This window comes from Thamnophis elegans, chromosome Z, assembly GCF_009769535.1.
Source record: "Thamnophis elegans isolate rThaEle1 chromosome Z, rThaEle1.pri, whole genome shotgun sequence".
NCBI classification, from domain to species: domain Eukaryota; kingdom Metazoa; phylum Chordata; class Lepidosauria; order Squamata; family Colubridae; genus Thamnophis; species Thamnophis elegans.
Genome location: NC_045558.1, coordinates 121,522,673 through 121,549,089, shown reverse-complemented (window position 1 = coordinate 121,549,089; position 26,417 = coordinate 121,522,673). Strand labels below are relative to the sequence as shown.

The window sequence follows — 26,417 nt, the reverse complement described above, 5'->3', positions numbered from 1 at the left end:
GTGGGCTTTTCTATTCTATTCTACTGACTTGCCTAACACTGTTGGTCTTAGAGATTCTTTGGTTGGGCTGCTTATTCACGGCTTCTTTGGCAGTATTCTTGATCGAGGTATTGTTTACTTTATTGTTGGTCTGATGTTAATCTTGAAGTTGTAATTGTAATTGTAAAAGTTATTCTATGCTGATCTGGGTGCTGACTGCTGGAGAAATGCTTGGGTCTTTTTGTTTCTTTTTGGGCTGGGAGACTTATCTAGAGATTGTTCAATGTTATTACAGTCTCAGAAAAAATGATTTAGCAATAGCAATTAGACTTATATACCGCTTTATACTGCTTTTACAGCCCTCTCTAAGAGGTTTACAGAGTCAGCCTATTTCCCCCCAACAATCTGTCCTCATTTTATCGACATGGGAAGGATGGAAGACTGAGTCAACCTTGAGCCAGGTGAGATTCGAACTGCTGAACTGCAGGTAACCAGCAGTCAGCAGAAGTAGTCTGCAGTACTGCACTCTAACCATTGGGCCACCTCGGCTCTTTTGCATGGATTATAGATTGTGTTAATGTGTATCTGTCTATTGATGGGTGATTTGTCAGGTCTAGAAACTGTCTGCGGTTTGGGACTTGGCTTGGTCTGGGATGGATTAAATCTTCGTGGTTTAGGAATACTAAGCCTTCTTTGCTATTCTATGTAAATGTATGCATACCTTTAGAGTACGAACAGTATACAGAACACATACGTATAATTTTTTAAAGTTAATATTTTTAAAAAATAAATCTAAGTTTATACTCTGACTGCAAGCCACACTTTTTAAAATGCCACCTCGATTCGCATCTCTAGAGCTCCTTCCTGTTAATTAGCTCTTCTTACGTCATCCACTTGCAGTACTGCAGTTTTTCCCCGTGTGGGCGGGACATCTCGCTGCCTTCGCCAATAGAATGTAAGCAAGGGATCGTTTGAAGAAACGGTCAGTCGCATGGAGGGGAAGATTGCTAGGCAACGGTCTACCGTTTGCTGGGATCGCGAGGGTAGGGCAGGTTCGAAAGGGGCTTGGCGACGAGAACGGGGAAGGCTGGGGCTGGAAAGGTGCAGGGCATGACGTCACCTGTCTGCTTTATTGGTCGCTCAAGCTGCATCCGAAGGGAAAGGAGACTGCTAAATAGTAAAAGCCACTATATGCAGGATTAGGGTTGCATTCCAGAGTCTGGGTTGCACAGTAGGCAGAAATTCAACAGGTGCTGTTTTTCCCCCTCCTCCACTTCGGAATGCAGGAGTTTTAATTTCAGATATTTTGGTGTGGAATCCCGTTGGTTGGCAAAAATTCACATGCCTCCTCCCTGCCATGAAGATGCAAAGGAGTCGAATTTGTGATTCGCGTGTCAAAATCCTAGCAGAATAGCTCGCAAGTAGACAAAATAACACTAGGAAAGAGCTTGACCGCAATTCCAACAGCACCAGCCAGATGACTGCTAGAAAGGGATGCTGGGAATTGTAGTTCGAAAACGTGAGTTACCGATTCCCTGGCAGTTATCAGCCCTGTTTGATGGATTCTGATGATGGGTGGATACAATTATGGGTGTTCAGCTTTTCTAACACTTGGTTTTTTTCTTTCATGTAGGTTTCTTCAGCGTGTCCTTCCTTTTATGTGAGAGATGGTGGTGGAAGTATGTGGCTTCTTTGGGGTATATCTACTATACTGCACCAATCCCCGTTACCAGGGGAGGATCTACATTGGTTTCACTGTCAATCCCGAACGACGCATAGACCAACACAATGGTGGGAAGCGGTGTGGTGGGGCCTGGAAGACGAGTGGACGTGGGCCATGGTAATTCTTGAGTGTGTAAAAAATGCTACGTTCGCAAATAATTTCTGAAGTTAATACAGTTCCTTCTTAGCCCCAACCAGATGTAGGGGGGGAAACTTGGGAAGCTCCACAGGACTGTTTCCCAATCTTAGTCATTTTAAGATGTGGCCTTCAGCTCTCAGAATACCCCAGCCAGCAGGTATTCTGGGAGTTGAAGTCCACAAGTCTTAACAATGACTAAGGTAAGAAAACACTGCTGTAGAAGAAAGCGTTTTTTCACTATCTGGTTTTTCTTTTTTGTGATGAGATTTGAGTGAGGCAAAAAAAATTTGAAGGCTGAAATTTGAGCTTTTGGGGACAAGTGAGTTGCTGTCCTTTTGCGCTTTATGGATTTCTTTCTTCTTGCAGGGACATGGTGTTGATTGTTCATGGTTTCCCCTCTGATGTAGCTGCTTTGCGCGTAAGGCATTTCTCAGTACTTATTTATTTTCTTTCTTTCTCAGGATTCACAGAATATGACAAGCTAAAACATGGATAGCTAGGTTGAGATTCTGTGTGTTCACCAAACCTAACTAATTTGGGATTCAGTATCTTGTGGGAACACAGCCAATTGAGTATAGATATTTTTTGACTTACAATCATTCATTTAGTCTGTTCAAAGTTGCAACAGCACAGAAGAAAATAACTTAAAACCAATCCTAACAATTACTACTGTTGCAAGATATATCGAAATTGGTCATGTGATCAAAATTGGGTACTTGGTAATCAACATATATTTCTGATGGTTACAGTATCCCAGGGGTTATGTGATCACTATTTGCAACTTTACCAACTGGCTTCCAACAAGCAAAGTCAATATGGGAAGCTGGACCCACTTAATGACTGCATGATTCCCTTAACAACTGCAGTAATTTGCTTAATTGTGGCAAAAAAGGTCAAAAAGTCGCATGTGATTCACTTAACAACTACCTTGTTTAGCAACGGTCCCAATTGTGGTTGTAAGTCGAGTACTATGTTACTGAAAAAGCCATAGTTAAACCCTAAGAGTAGATGGACAGATGTTCCCTTTCTGTTCGTTCCTTCCTACGTTTCAGCAACCCTTTTTGATTTATCCCTTCTGTCTTTTGTTAATTTCCAGTTTGAATGGGCCTGGCAACACCCTCACTCGTCCCGCCGTCTCAACCATGTCACCCGCCGCAAAACACGGGAGCGTCAGTTTGACTTCCACTTGCGTGTCTTAGCCCACATGCTGCAAACTGCCCCATGGTGCCGTCTGCCCCTCACCATACGATGGCTCAAGCAGCAGTACTGCCGAGAGTTCCCCCCAGGCTTGGAACCTCCCTTGCACATGCCCATAGCCTTTGGGCCAGTTCGAGCTGTCAAAGACACTAAGCGTGCTGAACCATCATCTCCAGAGGAACAAGTGATGACCACAAAGCATTGTAGTGTCTGTCTGAAGACTTTTCAGGTAACAATCTGGAATGCTGTGTGTTCTTTCAACAAACAAAAAGGCTAGATGTTGAGCAGATCCTAAGAAGCGAAATTGTTCTGACAAAATGGGAGCTGAACTTCTAAGATGCCACCTCTAAGGCAGAATTGGATCTGAACTGGAAGAAATAACTTTGACCAAGGAAGGGTGGGGAAGAACTGGACTTAGGGACAAAATATGGTGGCAGTTAACCCTGCATTTGTTTAGGGAGCAGCAGGTTCCTCTGGACTGAAGTGCACTCTTTCTAAAATTCTTCTCTGCAGGATGGGGATAAGGACATTCCCTTGCACTGTTTTCACCCAACTTGTACCATGGCTGCTCATATATTTTGCCTGTCTCATCTTTTCCTGGAAAAGGAACCTAATCATATCCTGCCCATCGAAGGACAGTGCCCGGGGTAAGCAATTTCTCCTGTGCATTGGGGGAATGTGGAGGGGGTATAGATGTTGGTATTCTGTCCTTCCACCTGTTTCCCAATTATTAGCTCCATTTATTTATTTATTGGTTTTTATCCCACCTTTATAGGGACGCAGTGGCTCAGTGGCTAAGACGCTGAGCTTGTTGATCAGAAAGGTTGGCAGTTCGAATCCCTAGCACCTTGTAACGGAATGAACTCCCGTTACTTGTCCCAGATTCTGCCCATCTAGCAGTTCAAAGACATGTAAAAATGCAAGTAGAAAAATAGGGACCATCTTTGGTGGGAAGGTAACAGTGTTCCGGGTTTAGTCATGCCGGCCACATGACCATGGACACATCTTCGGACAGCGCTCTTCAGCTTTGAAACAGAGATGAGCATTGCCCCCTAGAGTCGGGAATGACTAGCACATATGTGCGAGGGGAACTTTTACCAATCTTTATTATTTTATAACTAACTTAAGGTGACAGTGAACATACCTAACACGCCTTCCTCTTCCTATTTTCCCCATAAGAGTCCTGTGAGGTGGGTTGAGATGAAAATGTGACTGGCCTAAAGTCACCAGGCCAGCTTTTGTGCCTGATGTGAGACTAAACTAACAATATTGTGGTTCCCCCCTTTTCCTCAGCTGCAAAAATCTTATCCTTTGGGGAGATCTGATTCGTCATCATAAAGGTTGCTATGGTAACATAGAGGCCGATCCCACCTCCTCTCAGGTAAAGCTCTTGCTGTTACTTTTGTGTGGTCTATCTTGAAATGTTTACTTTCTGAATTAAGTTCAACAGTTTTTATGTCCTGTTTTAATTGAAACTTTGAATTCTGAGTTAATCTTTTCTTCTCTAAATCAACATTTTTTCTTTTCACCGATAACAATTTTGGTTACAATTTAGGCAATTTCTTTATTTTTCCTATATATATTGTACCTGCTTCACTTATATCATCACCCAATATAAATTACTTTTGTGCTGCAGAAACACTGGGCTGATGAACTGCAACCATGAAGGAGGAGACCTATAAATGTGACCAAGACCTATTTCCTTGCTGAGAGTGGATCAGAGGATCTCGACATGGTTCAGCTTCTCTTAGTCTGATATCCAAAAGGCTAAAAAACTAAGTAGGGCTGGATTCTCTGCTCGTGTGGCCCACCCCAGAATCATGTAACAAACAATATTTAATGTTCGTTAAGTGGAATAATTAAATTAAAGGACCATAGTCATGCTGGATGTTTACAGATTGTGAGGCAGGAATGCTTGGGAAGTGCAGAATCGTTAGCTTAGATGAGAAAAACTAGTTCCAACTTTCCATTTCCAAAATTTCTGGCTGCAAAGTACGTAAGTTTGGTGTTTTTTTAGACTGAAGGAGTCAGTAAACTTAAATATGTAAATAAGATAGCTATTGTTTTATACTGTATCTATAGCGCATTGAATGCTTAAATGGATTGTAAAAAAGACACTCTGAAGTGCAGAGATTCTTCAGATAACAATGGCCTTTTTCTCATTTATGCAAAGCATTTAACAAACACTTTCAGTAATACTTACATCTCTGTTTTTAGCTTGGCATTAACCAAATATTGCAGATGAGAGGGCTTACCTAAACTCTCTAAATAAATTCATGCCTCTAAATAAATTCATGGGGTTTAAAAGTCCATCAGTTGAACCATCAAGGTAGAATTATGTTTTTAATGAAGTTAACTGACATGAGTCTTTGTTGATTATGATAGTGTACAAAATAAACAAGCTTGAAAGTCTGTATTATAAAGATAGCAGTTATCTTATATGCTAAAAAGACAGCCATAGAAACTGAAGAGTATATAAAAGATCATTCCTAGAAAATAAATATTCCCCACATAATGACCACATGATCAAGCCACAGGATTTGAAGTTACTCCAGATTTTATCTGTGGTGTACTGTTTTCAAAAAGGACCCAGCTTTAAAGAAAGGTCTCCCCCCCCTCACATGAAATATATGTACTGCTGTTAGAATAGGATCTTAAGCTTGAAAAGCCAAAATGATTTAACAATATATTAAAACGAATGTCTGTTTTTGTGAAAATTAATTTATGAATTCTGTAATCAAAAGTGTCTAAGCAGTTTTCAGACTGTTTGTTAAAAAGGGGGAAATAACTTATTATGTAAACAAATGTTGCACTGGTTTTCTACTGTACAGAATAAAAAATGAATCATTAAATAGCCAAGTCAGTTTCACTTCACATTATTCCAGCGTGGCCAGTTGTGAGGAATGCTGGGAGCTGGTATTTAGCAGCCACTGGAAGGCCACAGTTTTCTAACCTTGCAGTAAAAGTGTGATCATTCCTAAAGATTTGCCACAGCGCAATATAAAAATCCATCCCAGCAAGCACAATATACAATGAGGCCACTTTGCTTTCTGTTTTCCCATCTGGCCTGCCTTCCCCAAATTGCACTGCAAAACCTATATCATCTGGGCAGCTTGACGTGCAATAGGACTGAAGTCTCCATGATGGGAATATATTTTGGATCTAAATTTGCATTTAAGAGCATACCAGGTCAGTGCTTCTAGGTCAATCAATCAGTCTTGCCTCTTACTTAAAACTTGGAATTTCTTTTATCCTGAGTTAATGGTTAATATCGCTTTTCCACCTAGCTCCATCACTTTAGAAGTTAAATCTGTGGACTGCTTTCCCAAACGGCTGGCAAATATCATTTTGCTAGCCTGCTTCATTACTGGAAGATGTTTTGCCTTTAAATCTTACTTCCTTAATGAGCATCATTTGTTTTGGGCATAAGTACAGCGAAGCAGAGAAAGGATTTTTCTGATTTTACAAGGCTTTAGCTGATACAAAAATACTGATCAAAATTAGCAATTTTCCCAGGAGCATCCACTCCCATTCTAGATCAAGTAAAATGTGGATGAATAGTCTTTTGATTTGGATTGAGTCTCAGTTCTCCTATCGTTACTGAATGGCATAAATATGTACAGATTTTCCTTTGTACATTCAACAGAACGGATGCCCCTGAGAGCTGTGTGTCCTCAGACTCATTTTGATCATATTCAAGATGTGGACAAACAAAAAATAGTCAACAATCCACACCACTCCTACCCTTGGTCTAGATTCCAAACCCTGCAGGACACAAACTGAGCTACCTTTATTCCCCGGTCATACAGGGCTTCTCAATCTGTTGCCCAAACTGGAAGCAGTAGATCCTTTTGTCAAGATCTTCCTTGGCTGCGAACAAAGTAGAGGACAGACAATCAGAATCATAAGAAAATCAAGACCGGTCCTCTTTCAAATGAGCCATATTTTAAGCTGAAATTGGTCAGCCTTCAACACTTAGAAAAGGATTGAAGAGGACATTCAGGAAAAAAAATGATACAGTCACTTAAAACAAAAATGAAAAAATCAGCTTGCTTGTCATTCATTCATATATATTCTGGACTTGTGGTATAGGCAGTCCTCGATTTACAGCCAGTCGCTTAGTGGCTATTCAAAGTTATGATGAACCCTCCAATAGATACTTACAACCCGGTTTTGAAGTTCTGACATCGGGTGCCCCCCCTCCTATGATCACATGACTGCATTTTAGGCACTCAGCAACCGTCTGCATTTATGGTAATCCATGGTCAAGTGATTGCAATTTACGATGTTTTTGCTGGAAACTGGAGTTTACTTCTGGTTTCTGGCAAAACCTGCTCCATAGTGAACAACAGGTTCACAATGACTGTTCGCTTAATGTCCACATGAAAAAGGTAGTAAAATTGGGTCTGGGTGCATGGTGATTTGCTTTATGACCATCATGATTTACGACTATAATTTCCAGGTTCAATCATGGTCATAACTTGTGGACTACCTGTCGGGTCTTTAAACAGATACTTTGCAAGCTCATTGGTTCTCTGATTCTAAAGATGCCAGAGGTTGAAACTAGGATGCAGAAGTTATTTTAAAAGGAAGAAAAAGCCACTTGCTCTGCTACACAACTACTTTTAACACAGGCTGCTATTAACCCAAGTATATAGACAGATTTGGCAGCATGCAATCACGTTAATAGGATCTAATGCTCTCATTTGGGGAAATACGGATCCCCTAACCTCTTTTTCTGGTTTTGCTCAGCATCCATGATCCTTGTACATAGAAAACACTTGTAAGGGTCCTTTTAATCAAGGACCCCATTAGATAATCAGGCAGGAAGCAGCTAGTCCCTTTTTGGGGAAGTACAGGTACTTTGATTGACAGACCATAGCTGCAAATTTTGCAATGTGTGGTCTTGTATTTCCAGTTGCTATTCATCACATATTGTTTCCTTGCAAGATTAACTGGAAAATGGAGGCTATTAGCTCAGAAGTGGCTGGTGTTCTGCATTGGGTGATTTTTCTGGCCAGAAATTTTGTCTAACAACCGGCGTAGGGTCCTTTGGAGTTTAATAGTTAAATGCTTCTTCTCCTGAATCAGAATTGGCTAAATTTCTGGGGTGTATCTAATAAGAGTGTTTTTTAACTGTAGCAACTTAACAGCATAGACTTCAATTCCCAGAATTCTTCAGCCAGCCATGCAGACCAAAATCCATGCTGGTTGGGGAATTCTGAGAGCTGAAATCCACACACCTCTTAAAGCCACTAAGGTTGAGAAACAGTGGTTTAATACGTTGTACATAAAAACTCAAGTGTATTAATCAGTCACAGTTCCTGTGTCCAATGAGGCTGATTTCTGGATAACTATGCAAAAAGACACTCAAGTAAGGCTGATTGATTATATTGGAATTTGCCTCCCACTTCTTTAATCACACAACAGCCCCCATCTCCTTAAAACAGGAGCAGGAATCCTGTAGCCTTCCCACTGTTGATTTCTCCTGGCAGCATCCCTCACCATGCACAATGTTAGCTAGGACTGTAGTTCAGGATTCTCGAGGTCACTATATACCCCATCTGTTTTTCATCAGGTGTTTGTTTCAATCTCCAGCCAATGGGAACTTCATAGCTCCAATGAAAATGGTTTTTTCTCCATCCTAATAATCTTCTTTCTTCTGCAATCTGAATGTTTGTTACAGTATTTCTCAACCTTAATACAAATGGGCTTCAGCTCCCAGAATTCCCCAGGCAGCATGATAGCTGGGTCATTCTAGGAATTGAAGTCCACATATGTTCAAGCCCGAGAAATACTGATTTATGATGATCCCTTAAGAAGCAAATGTCAATAAAGATTTATTAGGTCATGCTCCTCTTGCCCACATTTCCTTTCAACTTGCATATCTATTTTTTCCCTTAGTTTTAGCTCCTTCTTTTATCCCCAAGAGCGCAAGATGGCCTACATGGGGATTTAGTGAATGGTGAGTTTTCCAACCACACAACCAAGAGAAGAGGGGTACCTACCATGAGTGGCGTCTCTGGTGATTCACAACATGTGAACGCCGTGTGAACCTCTTTCCGCAGTACGTGCACTGGTGAGGCTTCTCTCCTGAATGAATGAGGAGATGTTTTGTGAGGGTTGTGTTCCGGTTGAAGCTATTCCCACATTCTGGACATTGATACGGTTTCTCACCCGTGTGGATCCTTTCATGCCTGATGAGATCCCACTTCTTCCGAAACCTTTTCCCACATTCCTTACACAGATGTCGTTTCGTTTCTAGGTCGGTCGGGACTCCCCCAAACACTTCGTCCTTAATCATTCTTGTGGAAAGGCTGCCTTTCTGTGGCCTTTCTGAATCACACTTGCTCACATGTGATCTTCTGGGAAGATCACTGCTTTTTGGGAAAAGGACCTCCCCGAATTCTGGAGACATCCATCCTCGTTCCTCTGCCTCCAACTCTCCTTGGTGTAAATCCTTTGCCCCCATTCTGGCAAAACTGCCTTCTGATTGAAGAAAGAGAAGTGATAAGAAAGACCAAAATTTTAAGTACAAAATTAGTTGTACTTAAATGGGTTGTCTCAATTGCAATCAATATGCCAAGGTCCACAGGGTGTGTGTGCATTTGTGTTGTCCTAAGCATGCTTTTTGGGTTTTTTTTCCTCTCAGACTATATAGCTTCCTGAATTATTCTGGAAGTACTCTGAAGAATTCTCTGATGGGTTTTTTCCTTTTTTCTTTCTTTTGGAACAGATGTTAGAAGAAAGGTATAGTGGTGAGATGAGAAAACGAGTAAAGAGCCAAGCATGCATGTTATGGAGTAACAGTATTTATTAATATTTGTGTTTTAAAGTTTTAGCTTTAATGTTAAGATTAAAATATTGATGAAGTGCTGTTTGGTGATATTGTTTGGGGATTGTTATTGTTAATTTACTATAGATTTGTTTCACCAAACAGATTTTGCATAAAATGCAGTCCCACATTAACACCATAAATAAAACATTTATATACATTCTTAAAAAAAGAGACCAAAATTTTATAGTTTCTAAGTTCTAAGTACCAAGGTATATAGTACAGGTAGTTCTTGATTTACGACAGCATCTCCATGTTTGGAAACTTGCTCATACACTATATTGCCAAAAGTATTCGCTCACCTGCCTTTACTCGCATATGAACTTACTGTAAGTGACATCCCATCCCTAATCCATAGGGTTCAATATGACGTCGGTCCACCTTTTGCATGTATAACAGCTTCAACTCTTCTAGGAAGGGTGTCCACCAGGTTTAGGAGTGTGTTTATGGGGATGTTTGACCATTCTTCCAGAAGCGCACTTGTGAGGTCACACATTGATGTTGGAGGGGGTTTATGTGGCCTATCACTTCGTGGCTGAGTTGCTGTCGTTCCCAAATACTTCCACGTTCTTATAATACAGCTGATAGTTGACAGTGGAATATTTAGGAGCGAGGAAATTTCACGACTGGATTTGTTGCACAAGTGGCATCCTATCAGTTCCACGCTGGAATTCACTGAGCTCCAGAGAGCAACCCATTCTTTCACAAATGTTTGTAAAAATAGTCTGCATGCTTAGGTACTTGATTTTATACACCTGTGGCCATGGAAGTGATTGGAACACCTGATTCTGATTATTTGGATGGGTGAGCGAATACTTTTGGCAATATGGTGTATTTATGATGGTTGCGGTATCCCAGCTTCATGTGATCACCTTCTGACAAGTAAAATCACCAGGGAAGCCAGATACACCTAACAACTGTATTAATAATTTAACATCTGCAGTGATTCATTTAACAACTGTGGCAAGAAAGGTTGTACAATTGGACAAACTCACTTAACTAGCACGCTTGGTAACAGAAATTTTGGGCTCAATTGTGGTGTTCAGTTGAGGACTACATATAGTGAGGAAAAGTGTTAAAAGAACTGCCACCAGCCAGGATTAAACTGAAAAGCTAAAGTGCAGAGGCAGAAAACTAACATACATTAAGACATAATGTGACTTACTTTATTTAGGACAACAATTAAGATGTTCACATTGTTGGGAAGTGGTTCATGATAATGTAAAAACTCACCCCTGTGGTCCACACATTGAACTAAGACATAACATGGTTATCTGGTTTTGGCTTAACGGATTTAGCGATTGTGGTTTGCAAATACGGGTTGTGGCCTAGCCTATGGAAATCCAGAGTTATCATTTATTTTTCAAATGGTTAAAATAGGGCATATCTTAGCAGAATGTACAAAATTGGCCACAATACAGCCCACTATAAAATAGTTTTCTCTTTTTCTTGCTTAGAAAATAAGCAAGGTTATCTCTGTATTTTCTGATTCCTTAAAAACTGTATTCCATTTGTTTCTAATTTGATGCATGCTTTTTCACAACCGGAAGTACTTTTAAGTGTTGACAAATGACTTTTCTGCAAGCCTTATATTTACACTTCATTTATACTACAGATACTAAACTATTCAGAGTTCCATGCCATCACCTGCCCTGAGGAATGTGCACAGAGGGCTTCCTCAGCTGTTTATTTAAAAACAGATTGCAAATATTCATTTCTAAAAATTATGATTAAAATAAAAAATATTGTTGTGGTCCACCAACGGCCTGCGGAGCTGGCAGCAGAGTCAGCAGTGAGGAGATTGGGGAGGAACATGGGCTGGTCCTGGAGTCTGGGGAAGGCTCAGAGGAGGGCTGTATGTCAGCGGCAGATGGGGGAGGGGGGGCAGGGCTATCTGTGAGTTATCTGCTGCCTCTGGAGTCTGATATCAGCGAGGCAGAGAACAGGGGGAGGCCTGTTCCCAGTGTGTACATGGGCAGAGCTGCCAGAAGGCAAAAGCAGTTAAGACAAAAGGGGTGACTCGGAAGGAAGACTTGGAGATGACAATAGCAATAGCAGTAGACTTATATACCGCTTCATAGGCCTTTCAGGCCTCTCTAAGCGGTTTACAGAGAGTCAGCATATTGCCCCCAACAATCTGGGTCCTCATTTTACCCACCTCGGAAGGATGGAAGGCTGAGTTAACCCTGAGCCGGTGAGATTTGAACCGCTGACCTGCTGATCTAGCAGTAGCCTGCAGTGCTGCATTTAACCACTGCGCCACCTTGGCTCTTCCCATAAGATAAGGAGCAATTTTGTTCGTTCTGGTCGGTTTAAACTCTAAAACTCCACTTGATTCTGTGCTCCCTTTGGCCTCGCAAGACTAATTGGCAATTAGGTCTTTGGCAGCATTTCAAGGGAGATCAAGGTGGGGGCTTATCAGCCTTACCCTGAAAGACTGTGGCATACTTCTGTCGGACTCTTGACTGACGGGTTGTGAATCATCACGGGCTGTGAATGAACATAATTCACAGCCATTTAAATAAAAAGTGTGTGATTTTTACTGTCTCAGGAAGCCTAGGTCAGACCAATTACGATTAAAATATAGGTATCCTCAACTTACAACCATTTGTTTAGTGAACCAGAGTACAATAGCACTGAAAAAATTGATCTTTGACTGTTGTATCATCTCCATAACCACCTGATCAAAATTTAGAAGCTTGGCAACTGGCATGTATTTAGGATCGCAGTATCCCCGGGTCATTCAATCACTTTTTGGGATCTTCTGAAAAGCAAAGTCAATGGGGAAGCCAGATTCACTTAACAAGTGCAGTGATCCACTTAACATCTGTTGCAAGAAAGGATGTGAAATGGGCCAAAACTCAGTTAACAGCATCTTGCTTAGATAGAAATTTTAGGCTCAAGTTGTGATAATAAATCAAAGACTAACTGTAATAGCATATCTATGGAATATCATTTCAGCTAATCAGAATGATATACATTGCCCAAGCAGAGGATATGACTCCTAAAATAAGTAAGTTATGGCGCCAGTGTTAAAGTCAGCATATTGGGAAGCTCAGTTTAATAGTTATTATACATAAAATCATTCCGAAAAAAATAAGGGCAGCATTTAAAAAATTAAGCTGCTTCACATTTTGCCCTAGGATGTGAAACTTAAAAACAGTCAGAAGGTCCCTTATTCCTCATCTAATGTTCTATATCAAATTTGTCCCCTTTCAAAAAAGACCATTGGCTTACCTGAATAGTCGTTCTCTGGGCGCTGCGGGAGAGTCCAAGCATGGGTTAACACAGTCCATCTGCCCTAAGACTGAGTATCTTTTTTCTTTGACCACGCCTCCCCTTTGCCTCTAATATCTCAGTTTAAAAACGAAGAACACTCCGTGAAGGACTGCCTCCACAGATCCTTGATGTCACCTTGAGGTAATCCTGATTCAGGGCGGGTTTGGACTCTCCCGCAGCGCCCAGAGAACGACCGTTCAGGTAAGCCAATGGCCTTTTTCCTAGGCGCTGCTTGGAGAGTCCAAGCATGGGACATACCCAAGCTATGATGTCCCTGGGCGGGGAGAACCGTTAGAGTCCGGAGCCACCGCCACCCTCTGCAATATTCTTCGCCCCAAGGAGGTTTCGGCCGAGGCAAAGGTGTCTATCTTGTAGTTACAGATGAAGGCCGTGTGGGATGCCCACGTGGCTGCCCTACAGATGTCAATGATTGATGCCTGGGTCGCCCATGCCGCGGATGTGGCTGCACTTCTTGTAGAATGAGCAGTCACCTGGCCTGGAACCGGCTTGGCTTGAGTCTCATACGCCAGTTTAATACCGGCCCGCAGCCAACGTCCAATGGTATGTGACGATGCTTTATGCCCTTGCGACCCAGGATGAAAGGAGACAAATAACGCTTCCGAGCCTCTAAAGTCTTTGGTCCTCTTGACGTAAATGCGAACTACCCATCTTACGTCCAATTTGTGCCACTCCCTTTCTCTGGGATGTGACGGTTTAGGGCAGAAGTTAGGAAGGATCACTTCCTGCACTCTGTGAAAGAGTGAATTGACTTTAGGCACAAACATCAGATCAAGTCGCAATATGATCCTATCCGGGTGTGTAATGCATAGGTCCTCCCTAACCGAGAGGGCCGCTAGTTCTGACATCCTCCTAGCTGAGGTGATCATGACCAAGAAGGCTGTTTTAATGGTCAGATGTCGCAGAGATGTAGTTTGAAGTGGCTCGAACGGAGCTCCCATCAATGCTCGAAGGACAAACAGGAAGTTCCATGACGGGTATCGGTGCACCGTAGGAGGCCTGATGTTTGACGCACCCTTCAGGAAGCTCTTCACCTGAAGGTGCTGGCTTAAGCTGCGGGAGGAACCTCTGGAGATAAAGGTGGACAGGGCTGCCACTTGGCGGCGCAAGGTGTTGGGGGCCAGGCCCTTGTCCAACCCGTCTTGCAGAAAGTCCAGCACCTGCAGAATAGAAGCCTCAGTGTCTCGCAATCCCTTGTCTTGACACCATGTAGAGAATGCCCTCCAGGTGGCCTCATATATTCTGTTCGTAGAAGGTCTCCTGGACGCCTGAATGGTTTGGATGACCTTGTCAGAAAATTTTTGTTTCCTCAGGAGGTCCTGCTCAAGTGCCAGATGGCTAGTTGCAGCCATTGTGGCTCTGGGTGAGTTATCGCCCCTGGCTGAGGGAGATGATCTTCTGAGGAATCCTCCAGGGCTTTCGTACAGAGAGACTGACAAGGTCCGCGTACCAGGATCTCTTGGGCTAATGGGGTGCCACAAGCAGGATTTCCGCTTCCTCCTCCAGGAGCTTGGCCACTACCTGTGGGATGAGTGGGAGCGGGGGAAATGCTTACAGGAGCCCGGGAGGCCAGCTACATCTCAGGGTGTTCGTCCCCTCTGCCCCTGGAGACCAGTAATGGGAGTAGAACCTCGGCAGGTGGGTGTTGAGGTGGGTGGCAAAGAGGTCGACCTGTGGTTCGCCGAACCTCCGCACGATCTGATGGAATATGTCTGGGTGCAACCGCCACTCCAAATGGTCTATCGTTTGCCAGCTCAACCAATCCGCCTCCCGGTTGCTGGTCCCTGAAATGTGGTCTGCCTTGATGGGTAGCAGGTGCCATTCCGCCCACCTGCCCAGAGTCTCTGCCTCCATCATCAATGATCTGGAGTGTGTGCCGCCTTCTTTGTTGATGTGGGCCTTCGTTGCCATGTTGTCAGTGAGCAACAGCACATGCTGGCCCGCAACCTGAGGGGAGAACTGACGCAGAGTGAGCCGGGCTGCCCGGAGCTCCAGCCAATTGATGCTGCGGGCAGACTCCCTCTGGCTCCACAGTCCCTGGGCCAGATGGCCCTGGCAATGCGCTCCCCATCCTTGAAGGCTGGTGTCAGTGGTTACAACGACCCTTTCGGGTTCTTTGAACAGGCACACCCTCTTCACTGCTTTTGACCTCCACCAGGTGAGAGAGTGAGTCACCTTGGGGCGGGGGGGACATGGACGCGCCTGTGTGAATTGCTGTCCTTCGCCCTTTGCATGGGTAGGAGGAACCATTGTAGTTCCCTGGCATGGAGACGAGCCCAGGGAGCCACCTTCAGGCATGAGATCATGACGCCCAGTAGCTGGGATAACTGGACAATCTGCACTGACCTGGATGCGCTGCAAATTCGCACTTTGTCCCTGAGACTCCTCAGGCGCTCCGGGACAGGAAAACCTGGCAAGAGTTCGAGTCCAGAATAACACCCAGGTGCTGAATTCGTGTGGTCGGCTCCAGGTGGCTCTTCTTCAGGTTTACTGAAAAGCCGTGCTGCTGGAGAGTCCTGATGGTAGTCTGGATGTCCCGCCGCGCTTGGGCCTGGCTGGAGGAGTGAATAATGATGTCGTCGAGATAACACTCCAGGCGGATGGGACGGTTCCGGAGGTGAGCCGCCACTACGGCCAGCAGCTTCGTAAATGTCCTGGGTGCGGAGGAAAGTCCGAAGGGAAGAGCACGATATTGATAGTGCTCCCCTTCGAAGAACCTCAGGAATTTCCTGTGATGCACATGTATGGGCACGTGGAGATAGGCCTCCTTCAGATCTATTGAGTTAAGGAGATCCCCCTGCCTCACGCAATCCAAGATGGAATAGAGGGATTGCATTTTGAACCGCCTGTATGCCAGATGGAGGTTTAGGCGATTCAGGTCCAGGATGGCCCTCCACCCCCCGGATGCCTGGGGTACCAGAAATAAGATGGAGTAAAAGCCCTGTTTTGCTGCTCCCTGGATACTGGTTCTATAGCCCTTATTTGCATGAGGTGACGGATTTCTGCCTGCATGAGTTCCCTTTTCAGGGAGCTCCTGGGCGAGGGGCAACGGATGAAGGTCCATTGGGGAAGTGACAGGAACTCCAGCCGGAGTCCCGTCCTGATCATGCGTAAGACCCACTTGTCTGTTGTTATCTCCCCCCATTTGTCGGCGTAGTACTGTAGCCAACCCCCTATGGGGGGATCCCTGTGGTGGTCACTTCCTGCGACAGAAGTTCCGGGAGTTGGATTCGCCACAAAAGGGCTTTCGAAAGGAGTGTTGGTGTTGTTGCCTACCACGCAACCCAAAGGAACCCCTGTCCTGACCTCTATCGCCCTGCTGGGAATAAGGCCTGGTATAGGAGGAAGAGGTAGAAGGTTGGGCGCTGTCCTGCGACCGAAATGGCTGCCTCCGAAAGGAGCCAGACCCTTTGCGATAAGACTTTTTGAGAGTTGCAGGTAAGATCTTTCTCTTATCTTTTGTCTCAATAATAAACTTGTCTAACGCCTCCTCAAACAAGAGACCCCCCTTGAAGGGGGCAGAGGCCAGCTTCCACTTGGCCTTCATCTCTGCCTGCCAATGGCGGAGCCAGAGCAAGCGTCGAGAGGTCACGTTGGAAGCCAGCGCCCTGGACGCAAATTTGGCTGTATTCGAGTATTCGACTGCGGTGATGATTTTAGTTAGGTCATGTCTCCACCGAGATCTCGGGAGGGAAGCTTGGCTCTCAGCTGCCTCAAGCAGAGGAGCGAGGAACGGATGAAAAATGATGCAGAAGTGGATGTCCTAATAGCCCAGGCAGCCACCTGATGAGTCTTCAGACACGCCTTCTCTGATTTTTTGTCTTCTGCCTTGAGACCTTCCAAGAGGTCCACCAGCAGGTTGGAGTTAGAGGTCAAAGAGACCACTGGAGTGTCCACTTCTGGAAGCTTCAGGGACTCCTCCATCCTATTCTCTATGGCATACAGGGTCTTATCCCCCCCCCCCACTGTGGTTGGTCAGGGTCCCAGGTTGAATCCACTGCCTCTGAACTACGTCTAAGAAGAGGTCCGGGACTGGGATGGATTCCTGGGCCGAGGGCAGTTCCTTGAACAAGCTCTCCTTATGGTACTTAGTGAAGTCCCTGCAGTCAAGCTCTTGGAGGTAGCACCAAGCTCAGTGGCAGCCTTCGCCTTATGAAGGATGGACTTGAAGAGAGAGGGTTTAAAGAGACCAGTGAAGGCAGGTTTATCTGGAGGAAGGTCCTCATCCTCCGACAGCTCAAAGTCCTGTACCTCCTCCTCCTCCCCGGCGGACTCCTCCATAGCAATAGAATTGCCAGGGGAAGCCGGCTCCTGATCCTCAACCTGTTTGGGAGTAGGCTTAGTTTTGGGAACCATTGCCTTCCTGCTACTTTTCTGCTTGATGCCTTCCGCGATTCCTTGGGAGATAGCTAGAGTTATTATCTCCCTCATCTCAGCAGAAAGGCCAGATTTTTTATTTCTCCTGCGGTGGGATCTGTTGGAGGCCCTCCGGCTCCGCTACTTCCAGAAATGAAACCCTCCTCAGCGGGAGGAACATTTTGGAAAGGGTCAAGCTCCTCTCTTAGGGAAGAGCTGGGGGAGTCAGGATAACCCCAGGATGCCTCGGGGGATGAGTCCCTGGAGATGCTGCCAACAGATGAGGGAGACCCACTCTCCTGAGGGGAGTCAGGCACCCTATCCTCCCTCTGGCCTGGGGTTGGTTCAGGGATCTCCATTCGTTCAGGTGAAGGGTCTTGTCCCCTTGGCCTGAGCGATCCCACACTGGCCTTGTGGTGTTTGGCACTGTCACTAGCCCCAGGGGCCCCTGCTGGGCTCTTGCTAGTACCACCCTTGCCCCCTTTAGCCACTTTGGGGGAAGCTCCACCCTGCTCCTCTTGGCTGAAGGCCCTGACTGTGCTGCCTGGGCCTCAGAACCTCCGTCTGGCATGGTGGCTCAGTAGCGGTGGTTATACAGAGGGGTTCAAAGGGTCGTAAATAGGCCCGAGCCAGCTGGCTGCGAGTGCCCACAGATCCGAGGGAGGAGAGGGAAGCCTGAGAGACAATACCCTTCCTCCAGCCGCCCTCCGCTGCTTGGGAGATGTTCCATCTGAGGGGAGACCTGCTGGTGACCCAGGCGAGGCTCTGGTCTCCTGGCGGCCGTCTGCAGCTGAGAGAAGAGATTGTGCTGCTGATTGTAGGTAACGCGAGCCTGGTCGCAGCCTCGAGGCCTCCCAACCTGCCACTGCTTGTGATTCCTGCGAGATTGCGGCCCATGACACTGAATCCGCGGCCGCCGCTCGCTCCGCTGACCGAGTACCTTCCACAGTTACACGCGGCTACCAACTGCCAGAAAATGGTGGCGGCTGCACGCGCCACCTCGCCCTTCCCACTGAAGGAAAAAGGCGCGAAGGGCTCTTTAAAATGGCCGCCGCAACCGCCGGAATGATGAGAGAATCGGCGCACTGGCCGGGACGCCGCAGCCTCAATCGCCGGGACGATGAGGAGGTCGCTCACACTCGCTGGAGCTCCTCAGAGGCTCGGGTCGTGCTGCGCAATTTTCCAGGTGCTGGGAGGTGGGATGGAACTCTGCAACCTCCCTGTCATTCGCCCTCCCCTCGCCGGCCTCCGCCCGGTGAGGAACTCGTTAAACCTAGCGTTAGGCAGTTGCCCCAGCAATCTCTCAGCCTTAGCCTGGAGCACAGGTTTCCAGATTCACAACGTTTTCCTGGTGGCCGTAGGATGGAATTCAAATTTTATAGATTCTTAAGTAGAATGGGAAGTTCAGTCTATCTGCCCTAAGGCCAAGGAACTCCCCAAACTAAGTCGTCTTGGGCGGACTGAGTTTTTAAACTGAGATATTAGAGGCAAAGGGGAGGCATGGTCAAAGAAAAAAGATACTCAGTCCTAGGGCAGATAGACTGGGTTAACCCATGCTTGGACTCTCCAAGCAGTGCCTAGGAGAATAAGGTATCTTTTCTTCATCTCGGCGTAATTTTTATCCTTAATGCAGTAACGGTATTCTATTTTCTTCACTACCAGGTTGGTAGCGAGAGCACGCGCCGGACCATAAGACTCACATTATCTTTAGAGGAGGAAAATAAGAAAAAAAAAATCTGCCTCTGCCTCCCAGCATCCACCAGGTATTCATATGGCTAGCATCCTTTGCAGCAAACAGCCTGGTCAGCTTCAGCACGTTATTGCAGCCCCAGCACATGGCTTGTCAGAACTCTGCTCCATTGCGCTCACCAGTCAACTGAGCTGAGCCGCTTCCGCCAGGGAATGCTGAAGCCTTCGCTGCAGAGCAGCTAATTGGTAGTTGGATTGGTCTCCCGGAATACCACTGTTCTAGGAATATCAGCTATTCTAAATGGTGGGGATCACCACTGCCTATCGCCATCGGCAATGATCATCCCTACTGCCTAGAACAGCTGATCAGCGGTATTCCAGGAGGCCAATCCAACAGCTGCTTGGCAGCGAAGGCTCCAGCGTTCCTTGGCAGCGGCGAACGGCAGCAGTGGTGACAGATGGGGGCAGCAAACCCCACTGCTACACAACACCCCCCTCCCCCACAATATTCGCTCTATAAGATGCACATCTTCACCCACTTTGGGGGGGGGGAGTACATCTTATAGTGTAAAAAATACAGGAATTTCCTCCTCTTCCCTCTTGCTTAACATAAGCAGTCCTCAATTTATGACTACAACGGAGCCCAAAATTTATATTGCTGAGACATTGAAGTGAGTTTTGCCCATTTTACGACCCTTCTTGCCACAGTTATGTGAATCAGTGCAGTTGTTAAATTAGTGACCCGGTTATTAAGTGAATCTGATTTTTCCATTGACTTGATTGTCAGGTGGTTGCAAAGTTGATCACATGATCCCGGGACACTGCAACCATCATAAATATGAACCAGTTGCCAAGCATCGAAATTTCAGAGATGTTGGCATGTAAGTGTTAAAAACGGATGTAAGTCACTTTTTTTTAGTGCTGTTGTAACTTCCAATGGTTACTAAATGAACTGTTGTAAGTTGAGTACTACCTTTACTAGCAGTCAACTACTTTATTCTTTAAAAGCAAGGTTACCCTTTAAAAAGGTCATTAAGTGAAGCCTGCTCAATTTTACTAAGTACCTTTTTTCTTTTGCCATGTTGTCACTACTATAGTTAAACGAATGAATAAATCTGGCATCTCCCATTAACTGCTTGCCAGAAGCCAGCTGGGAAGACTGCAAATGCACCTGACCCCAGAATGCTGCAACTATTGCAAAACACATGCTAGTTGCCAAGTCCCCAAATTTTGATCACATGACTGCAAGGATACCGTGATGGTGGTTAAGTGTGAGGACCGGTCATAAGTCACTTTTTTTTAGTGCTGTTGTAACTTTTAATGGTTCTTAAAAGGATGGTTTTAATTTGAGGACTACCTGTACTGGGTCACATTTTTTTGGATCCGTTCCTTTTCTCAGAAGGTTTAAGAGAAATTAATCCAGGACCCAAGTTAAGAGTTAACAGAAACCAGATTGTAATACTGTAGTACAAAAACTCACAGAATAAAAAAGATTAGCAGCAAATCTTTTCTTTCTGAAAAACTTTTATTATGATTATATTGCAAACAATTTCCCCTTTTTATAGGAAGAAGGGGGGTAATTATATTTGTCAATTATTTACAAGTCTCTGAAAAATCAGGCTGAATAATCCTGTCTTGGTTAAGTAGAAGGCTGCTTTAAATAACATGAAATTCATTTTCACTTATATTAAAAACTAGCTGATAATCCAGCGCTGCCCAGGTATTTATTTATAGGGGGGAAATGTCCAGACCAAACGTATTGTCTAATGTTGGATTTCCCTCTTTACCAGAGGAAGCCCCCTTGTGGAGTACTATGAAGCCATTATCATGGCAACTCCACTGCGCTGTACAGTAGAAGCCATTTACAGCAGAAGCCATTTTAAGACACAACAGGCTGTGACAACAATCACAACAGAACAGTGCACCCCGAGGAGTTTTAGGGGTGTCTTACCCCCACAGTAGTTTTTTTTCCAGAGAGTAAGTCATCTGTGTACCAAGTTTGGTTGAAATTGCTTGAGGCATTCCAGAGTTATGCTGGAATATACACACATACGGCCATTTTCGTATATGTAGATTGCATATAAATTGCATAGAATTTTTTTTGGTAGTATCTCCAATATTTGGAAATTATAAAGACATCAAGAATCATAGATTTTGGAGGCATGGAGAAATAATATAATATGGCTTGACTTTTAGCAGTGGGCTGCTGAAATGTGCTTCTAGCCAGTCTGATTTTTTCCCCCCCGACAAAGAGGCAATAAAGAATTTTGAGCAATATGGTCAAATCTTTTTGGAATTCTTTTGTTGAAAACTTAATTTTCCAGGGCTTCCCCTGCTTTTTTATGTTATCACTGCATTATGTAGTAACACTGTTGAATATATAGTTTTTTCTTTTCATATATAGTTTAATAGAATAAAACAGTTACCTTGAGAAATACTATTTTCATTGTCAACCTGTTCTTTGTGGAGATGTTTTGCTTCTGACTGGGACTGATCTACAGTGGGAGAATTAACTATCACCATCTCAATTGGTACAGTTACCTGAAATAAAGATAGACATGATTAGAGTAGCTAATCTAAGGACAGGATATATATTAGAATTATGAGCATCTGTACTGGATACAATGGTAGGCCTTTGAAACTGATGGTGAGTGCAGAACTTTGATGACATGTTAGTCAAGTTTCTGGTCCATATTGATGCACAAAGAAAAGTACTGCCCATACAATAAAAAAGAAAATTACACAGAAAAGATGGGATATGCAGCGTATGTGATTCTTCAGCAGTCAAAACAAATAAATTGTGATTGCTTTATTCCAATAGCAGTGCAATCAGCCCAAATAATGCAGATAGAGTTTGCTGATCAGTTTCTCCCACAATCTACCCAGCTTAGCTCATTTACACACAGTAATGGTGCATTTGCCTACAACTTTGGTACAGAGTAACCAGCATGGAAATATATACTGATTTGTTCAGTATCTTCCAGTCAATCATAACTGATTACACACAGGGTAACAGTTAATTTTAAAGATTTTGGTTTGCCCTTCCCATCTATTTGATACATACTGCCTTTTGAATTGAGTAGGCAATTTTCTTCATTATTAATACTCATACACATAAGCTTGGGTTTTTTATTTGGGGATGTATAGTCTTTCAGGACAGTCTTGTAAGAGGCCATCATTTATTATACATCTATACGTGTAATAGGGCTAGACTTCCAAATTACAACTATAATAGCGCCTCTCTTGACAGTCATTCACTCATGATGACCAAAGCAGGTTGGTCACATCACCAACTTGATCTTATAAACTTTTTTGTGGCGGTCATTAAGTGAACCAACAGTTTTTCTATGAGCAGTTTTGCCAACAACTGGAAATAAATGCCAGTGTTTGGCAAAACCATCGTGAAATGCAGTCACATAACCAGATGCTGCAAATTTGGCCCAGTTGCTAGTGCCTAAAGTACAATCACATGATAGGTGGAGAATCAAATCTAGGTTGTATTTCCAAGTAGTTCCATCAGAACCTGGAACAGTTGCTAAGCAACCAGTTATGAGTTGAGGATTACCTATACTGATAGTTTCGCGGTGTACTGTATTGCCCAATTCTTTACAAAAGCTAAAACAATACCCTTTTCTACATATATGTATGTATACTATATGTATGTATAAATATTTTATGCATGTCTAGGTATAATTAAAAAAAAATCTCCTATGAGCTGAACTTCCTGGTGACTTCATGAGATTTTCTTAGCAAGATAATGGGAGTGGCCTGTCACTACCTTTTTCTAGGCTCTTGTTTTCAACTCACAGCCCTGACTTTTCTTGATCTCTCATGGCAGCAAAATGTGCTTTCCCTTTTGCTTATCCTGTCGGGTCCTCCATCCTCCCCAGAAAAACTAGCTATTCCTCACCTGTTGGGCCCACTTCTCTGTCTCCTGCTGCTCCTGCAGGTACTCCTCTGCCAAGGCCACCGCTTGATCACACGTCTCCGGACCGCGCTCCCTAATCCAGTCCTGCATTTCCTGTGGAAGGATGACAAGGAACTGCTCCAAGATGAGCAGATCCAGGATTTGCTCCTTGCTCTGGCCTTCAGGCCTCAGCCAGCAGTGGCAGAGCTCCTGCAGTTGCTGACATGCCATCCGGGGCCCATCGGCAGCCCGGTAGCAGAAATGCCTGAAACGCTGGCGATGCGCCTCAAGGGCGAGGTAGTCATCCAGCCTCAGAATGGCCACCTTCACCTTCCCATAATCAGCTTTGTCTTTTGCATCCAGGGTGAAATAGGCCTGCTGAGCTTGTCCACTAAGGACTGGCACAAGGCGAGTCACCCACTCTTCCCGTGGCCATTGTGAAGCGTCCGCCACACGCTCAAAGGTGGCCAGGTAGGCCTCGGTGCTGCCCCCTTGAGTCAAAGGAGGCAACTGCTGGCTGTCCCAGACTGGAGTGATGAAGGGAGCAGGCACCACCTCTAGCACCCTTTGCCACTGGCACTCCCAGCTCTGCGGTAGCTCTTCGGCCAGCTCCTGCTTCACCCTGGACACCGCTCTTGTGAACTCTTCACTGGTTGCAGATGGAATGGTGGCAGGGCAATTTCCTTCTCCCTCTTTTGCACTGTCACTTGCCTGGCAGGGAGTTTCCATTTTCACCTGGACCTGCAACGGACATCTCATGTCCTCTACCTCTTTTGAAAGAGCAGCCATGTTGTTTGGGTGTTGCTGTGCAGCCATTTTGTGGCCCGATGAGCTGCCAATGGAGCAGCTGTGTCTCTGCTGCAGACTCTTTCAAAGCGCTCTGGGGCCAGACTTCGGCAGGGGTTAGTGAAATCTGTAAGAAGGCAGTGTGGGCATACTCCTGTCAGAAAAAATGGGAGACTGATAGTTTCCCAAAAATAAGACTTTTAAAGTAACATTATTTTCAATTTATGCGACCAAATTTCCTTGGTTACTGTTTTGTTTGAAGTTTGCATTATAGCTTTGATGTAATGCTTTGACGTCAACATTCTCTTCATGCCTTTTTTTAAAATGCCATTTGATTGTATTTGGTAAGATTTATTCCTAATTATCTCTGAGGTGAAAATTTTCAGCTGCCATCCTTACCATAAAGGCAGTGTTAGTTAGAAAATATTTTGCTGGGAGATAACCATAAACACTGAAAAATTTATACAGCCTTTTAATTATTCTCAATGTAGTAGCCATTCATCAAAACTATTTATCAAATATTTATCCCTTAGGTGCTCTGACTACATACCAAAAATATTTAAATAAAACTATGTGAAATTTATCTGGTTACCTTCTTAGCAGCACAAAAATACTAAACCTGGAGAAGAACGAGCTGTAAATGAAAGAGAAAACAAATGGTAATACTGTAGACAGATCTCATTCTTTAAAAATGTAAATAAAGATTTAGGGCATCAGAGAAAATACTGCTGGCTTCCTATTTGCAGGGTTTCAGTTTCTTCTATTGCCTTATTCTGTTTCCTATTTATTCTTTTATTCTTTTTTTTTTAAATCAACAATCCATGCAGAGGTTATCCATAAAAAATGAGGTCAGTTCCCTGTCCCAAGGCTCTTACAATCTAAAAATAGGAAGGAAAATAACTAGGAAAATAAACAGAACAAGGAAACACAAGAAAACAAGATGAAGTTATTTCAAATGTAGATAGATGATCTTAGTTAATATGACTTAGGGGAAGGGGAAGAGGGTCTTCTGTCCCAAAGCTTTTGGAAAAGAGCTGTAGAAAGAGAAGCATTCTGTGATGCAGATCCTGTCACAAGGCATAAAAGGTGAAAGCATCTGAAATGGTTCAGAGGAATAAACACAAGAACAGGCACATCTTGAGAGAGGAAAGGAATAATATTGGCAAGTCAAAGATTACACAGCAACAATAATAATAAGTTTAAATATTCAGTTGACTGAGTTTCATGTTTAATGAATAAAATAAATAAATAAGAAGATACTTGGTTGATACCTAGGACGCTGGCAGCAGCCCATATCAACCACTAGCACCAGTAAATGGTATTTGTGATGCATTTTTTAATGTTCAGTTGATCGAATTTCATGTTTAATGAATAAAAGAGATAATGATGATGATAATAATAATAATAATAATAATAATAATAATAATAATAATAATCTGTCACACCCTCTTTTTCATGTCAAAATGAAAGGGGAAAAATGCAACGTGATTTTCAGGGCAACGAAATGCACAAGGAGAGCAGAAAACAAAATAAAGGGAGGGCTCCTGAAGGTTATCACGACCATTGCCAGGCTACCATGAGTCCCGGGTCTGCCCAACGAAGCGAGTCGAGATCACCGTCCCGTCTCTTCCTCTGACACGGAGGCGACCCTTTTAGCAAGGCGGCTCTGGGAGGAGAGGGGTTAAATAGTGAAACAAACCCCCCTCCAAAAAAGGGGGGGGGTGAGTGGAAGGGCCCTGCTGGCTCACCTTTCGCTTTCATGCAGCCTACCTCGCGCTTCCCTCTTCGCCTCCGAGCGCAGCGGAAGAGCGGACTGCACCACTTCAGGACACGGATGGGGAAGCGCACACTTTTTAATGCTCGCGCTGCCAAAACAGCTCGCCACAAACTCCCTGCAAGCAGAAGACTAACCCAACAAGGAGAGAAAGCGAGGGGTGGATGTGGGGGGGGGGACCCTTGATTTCCGGCTGCAGCGATGCCCGACTTGCAGGGAGCTTTTTTGCGTTGGTTTTCAAAGCAAAAGCAAGTCAGCATCCTCCACCTGCATACTTGCACCGTATAGCGCGGTTCTCCCTCCCCTTCCACCACCCCGCTCCGCCTAAAACTAGCGCGAATCAATTTAGTAAGACCCGAATCTTCCGTGCACGGCGTGGGTAGGACACGCGTGCATTGACCAGAGAAAGCCCCAAACCAACTTCACTGCCCGCCCCCAAAGGGCGACCCTCCCGCGATCCAAAAAAGCCCCTCGAGCTCAGGAACCACGTGGCTGGTGGAGCGAAGCAAAGCGAGGCGTTGTTTCCCTAGTTTCTCCAGCCCGGGACTCTCGCCGCTGGCTTCCGTCTCTTTTTTCTCCCTGCCCAGGACTCACCGCTGTTGCGGTTCCCCTCGAGGCTAATAATAAAGGGGATCAAATTGAAGGCCACGTTCCGTTTCTTTCCATCTTTGGACGGAACGGGAAAGCGAGATCGCATCTTGCATCGCCTCCCTTTGGATGGCGCTCGCCGAGCCAC

At 44.6% G+C, this 26,417-nt stretch overlaps 2 protein-coding genes across 18 annotated transcripts; one reads left to right on the top strand and one right to left on the bottom strand.

Annotated features, from left to right (window-relative positions):
- Positions 1–399: 399 nt before the first annotated feature.
- SLX1A (SLX1 homolog A, structure-specific endonuclease subunit) lies at positions 400–5,508 on the top strand. Of its 6 annotated transcripts, none has more exons than XM_032235590.1 (7): positions 400–440; positions 1,613–1,819; positions 2,207–2,258; positions 2,937–3,266; positions 3,551–3,684; positions 4,331–4,418; positions 4,674–5,508. In XM_032235590.1, exons 2-7 carry the CDS (start codon positions 1,647–1,649, stop codon positions 4,701–4,703), a joined length of 807 nt encoding a protein of 268 aa, XP_032091481.1. In that variant the 5' UTR covers positions 400–440; positions 1,613–1,646; the 3' UTR covers positions 4,704–5,508. The 6 variants fall into 6 exon arrangements, with proteins under 6 accessions (XP_032091481.1, XP_032091485.1, XP_032091482.1 ...); XM_032235594.1 differs by lacking the exon at positions 400–440 and adding an exon at positions 839–961; XM_032235591.1 differs by lacking the exon at positions 400–440 and adding an exon at positions 839–1,031.
- Positions 5,362–26,417, bottom strand: LOC116520999 (zinc finger and SCAN domain-containing protein 31-like). 12 transcript variants are annotated; one of them, XM_032235588.1, is made up of 6 exons: positions 25,656–26,417; positions 23,125–24,541; positions 21,641–21,755; positions 9,215–9,526; positions 9,046–9,130; positions 5,362–6,907 (listed from the first exon to the last, which is right to left on the bottom strand). In XM_032235588.1, the coding sequence occupies exons 2-6, from the start codon at positions 23,935–23,937 to the stop codon at positions 6,892–6,894; spliced, it is 1,341 nt and encodes a 446-aa protein (XP_032091479.1). In that variant the 5' UTR covers positions 23,938–24,541; positions 25,656–26,417; the 3' UTR covers positions 5,362–6,891. The 12 variants fall into 12 exon arrangements, with proteins under 12 accessions (XP_032091479.1, XP_032091471.1, XP_032091472.1 ...); XM_032235580.1 differs by having other exon boundaries at positions 9,046–9,526; positions 23,125–24,061; positions 24,500–24,541; XM_032235581.1 differs by having other exon boundaries at positions 9,046–9,526; positions 23,125–24,034; positions 24,500–24,541.

Excerpts from the sequence above, each read along its gene's own strand:
- SLX1A (XM_032235590.1), top strand. The coding sequence starts at position 1,647 with ATGGTGGTGGAAGTATGTGGCTTCTTTGGGGTATATCTACTATACTGC. Across the intron at positions 3,267-3,550 it reads TCTGTCTGAAGACTTTTCAG|GATGGGGATAAGGACATTCC; the intron begins GTAACAATCTGG and ends TCTTCTCTGCAG. Across the intron at positions 3,685-4,330 it reads ATCGAAGGACAGTGCCCGGG|CTGCAAAAATCTTATCCTTT; the intron begins GTAAGCAATTTC and ends CCTTTTCCTCAG.
- LOC116520999 (XM_032235580.1), bottom strand. The coding sequence starts at position 23,937 with ATGGCTGCACAGCAACACCCAAACAACATGGCTGCTCTTTCAAAAGAG. Across the intron at positions 21,756-23,124 it reads CAGAGAAGTGGGCCCAACAG|GTAACTGTACCAATTGAGAT; the intron begins GTGAGGAATAGC and ends TCTTTATTTCAG. Across the intron at positions 9,527-21,640 it reads TGAAAATAGTATTTCTCAAG|AAGGCAGTTTTGCCAGAATG; the intron begins GTAACTGTTTTA and ends TTCTTCAATCAG.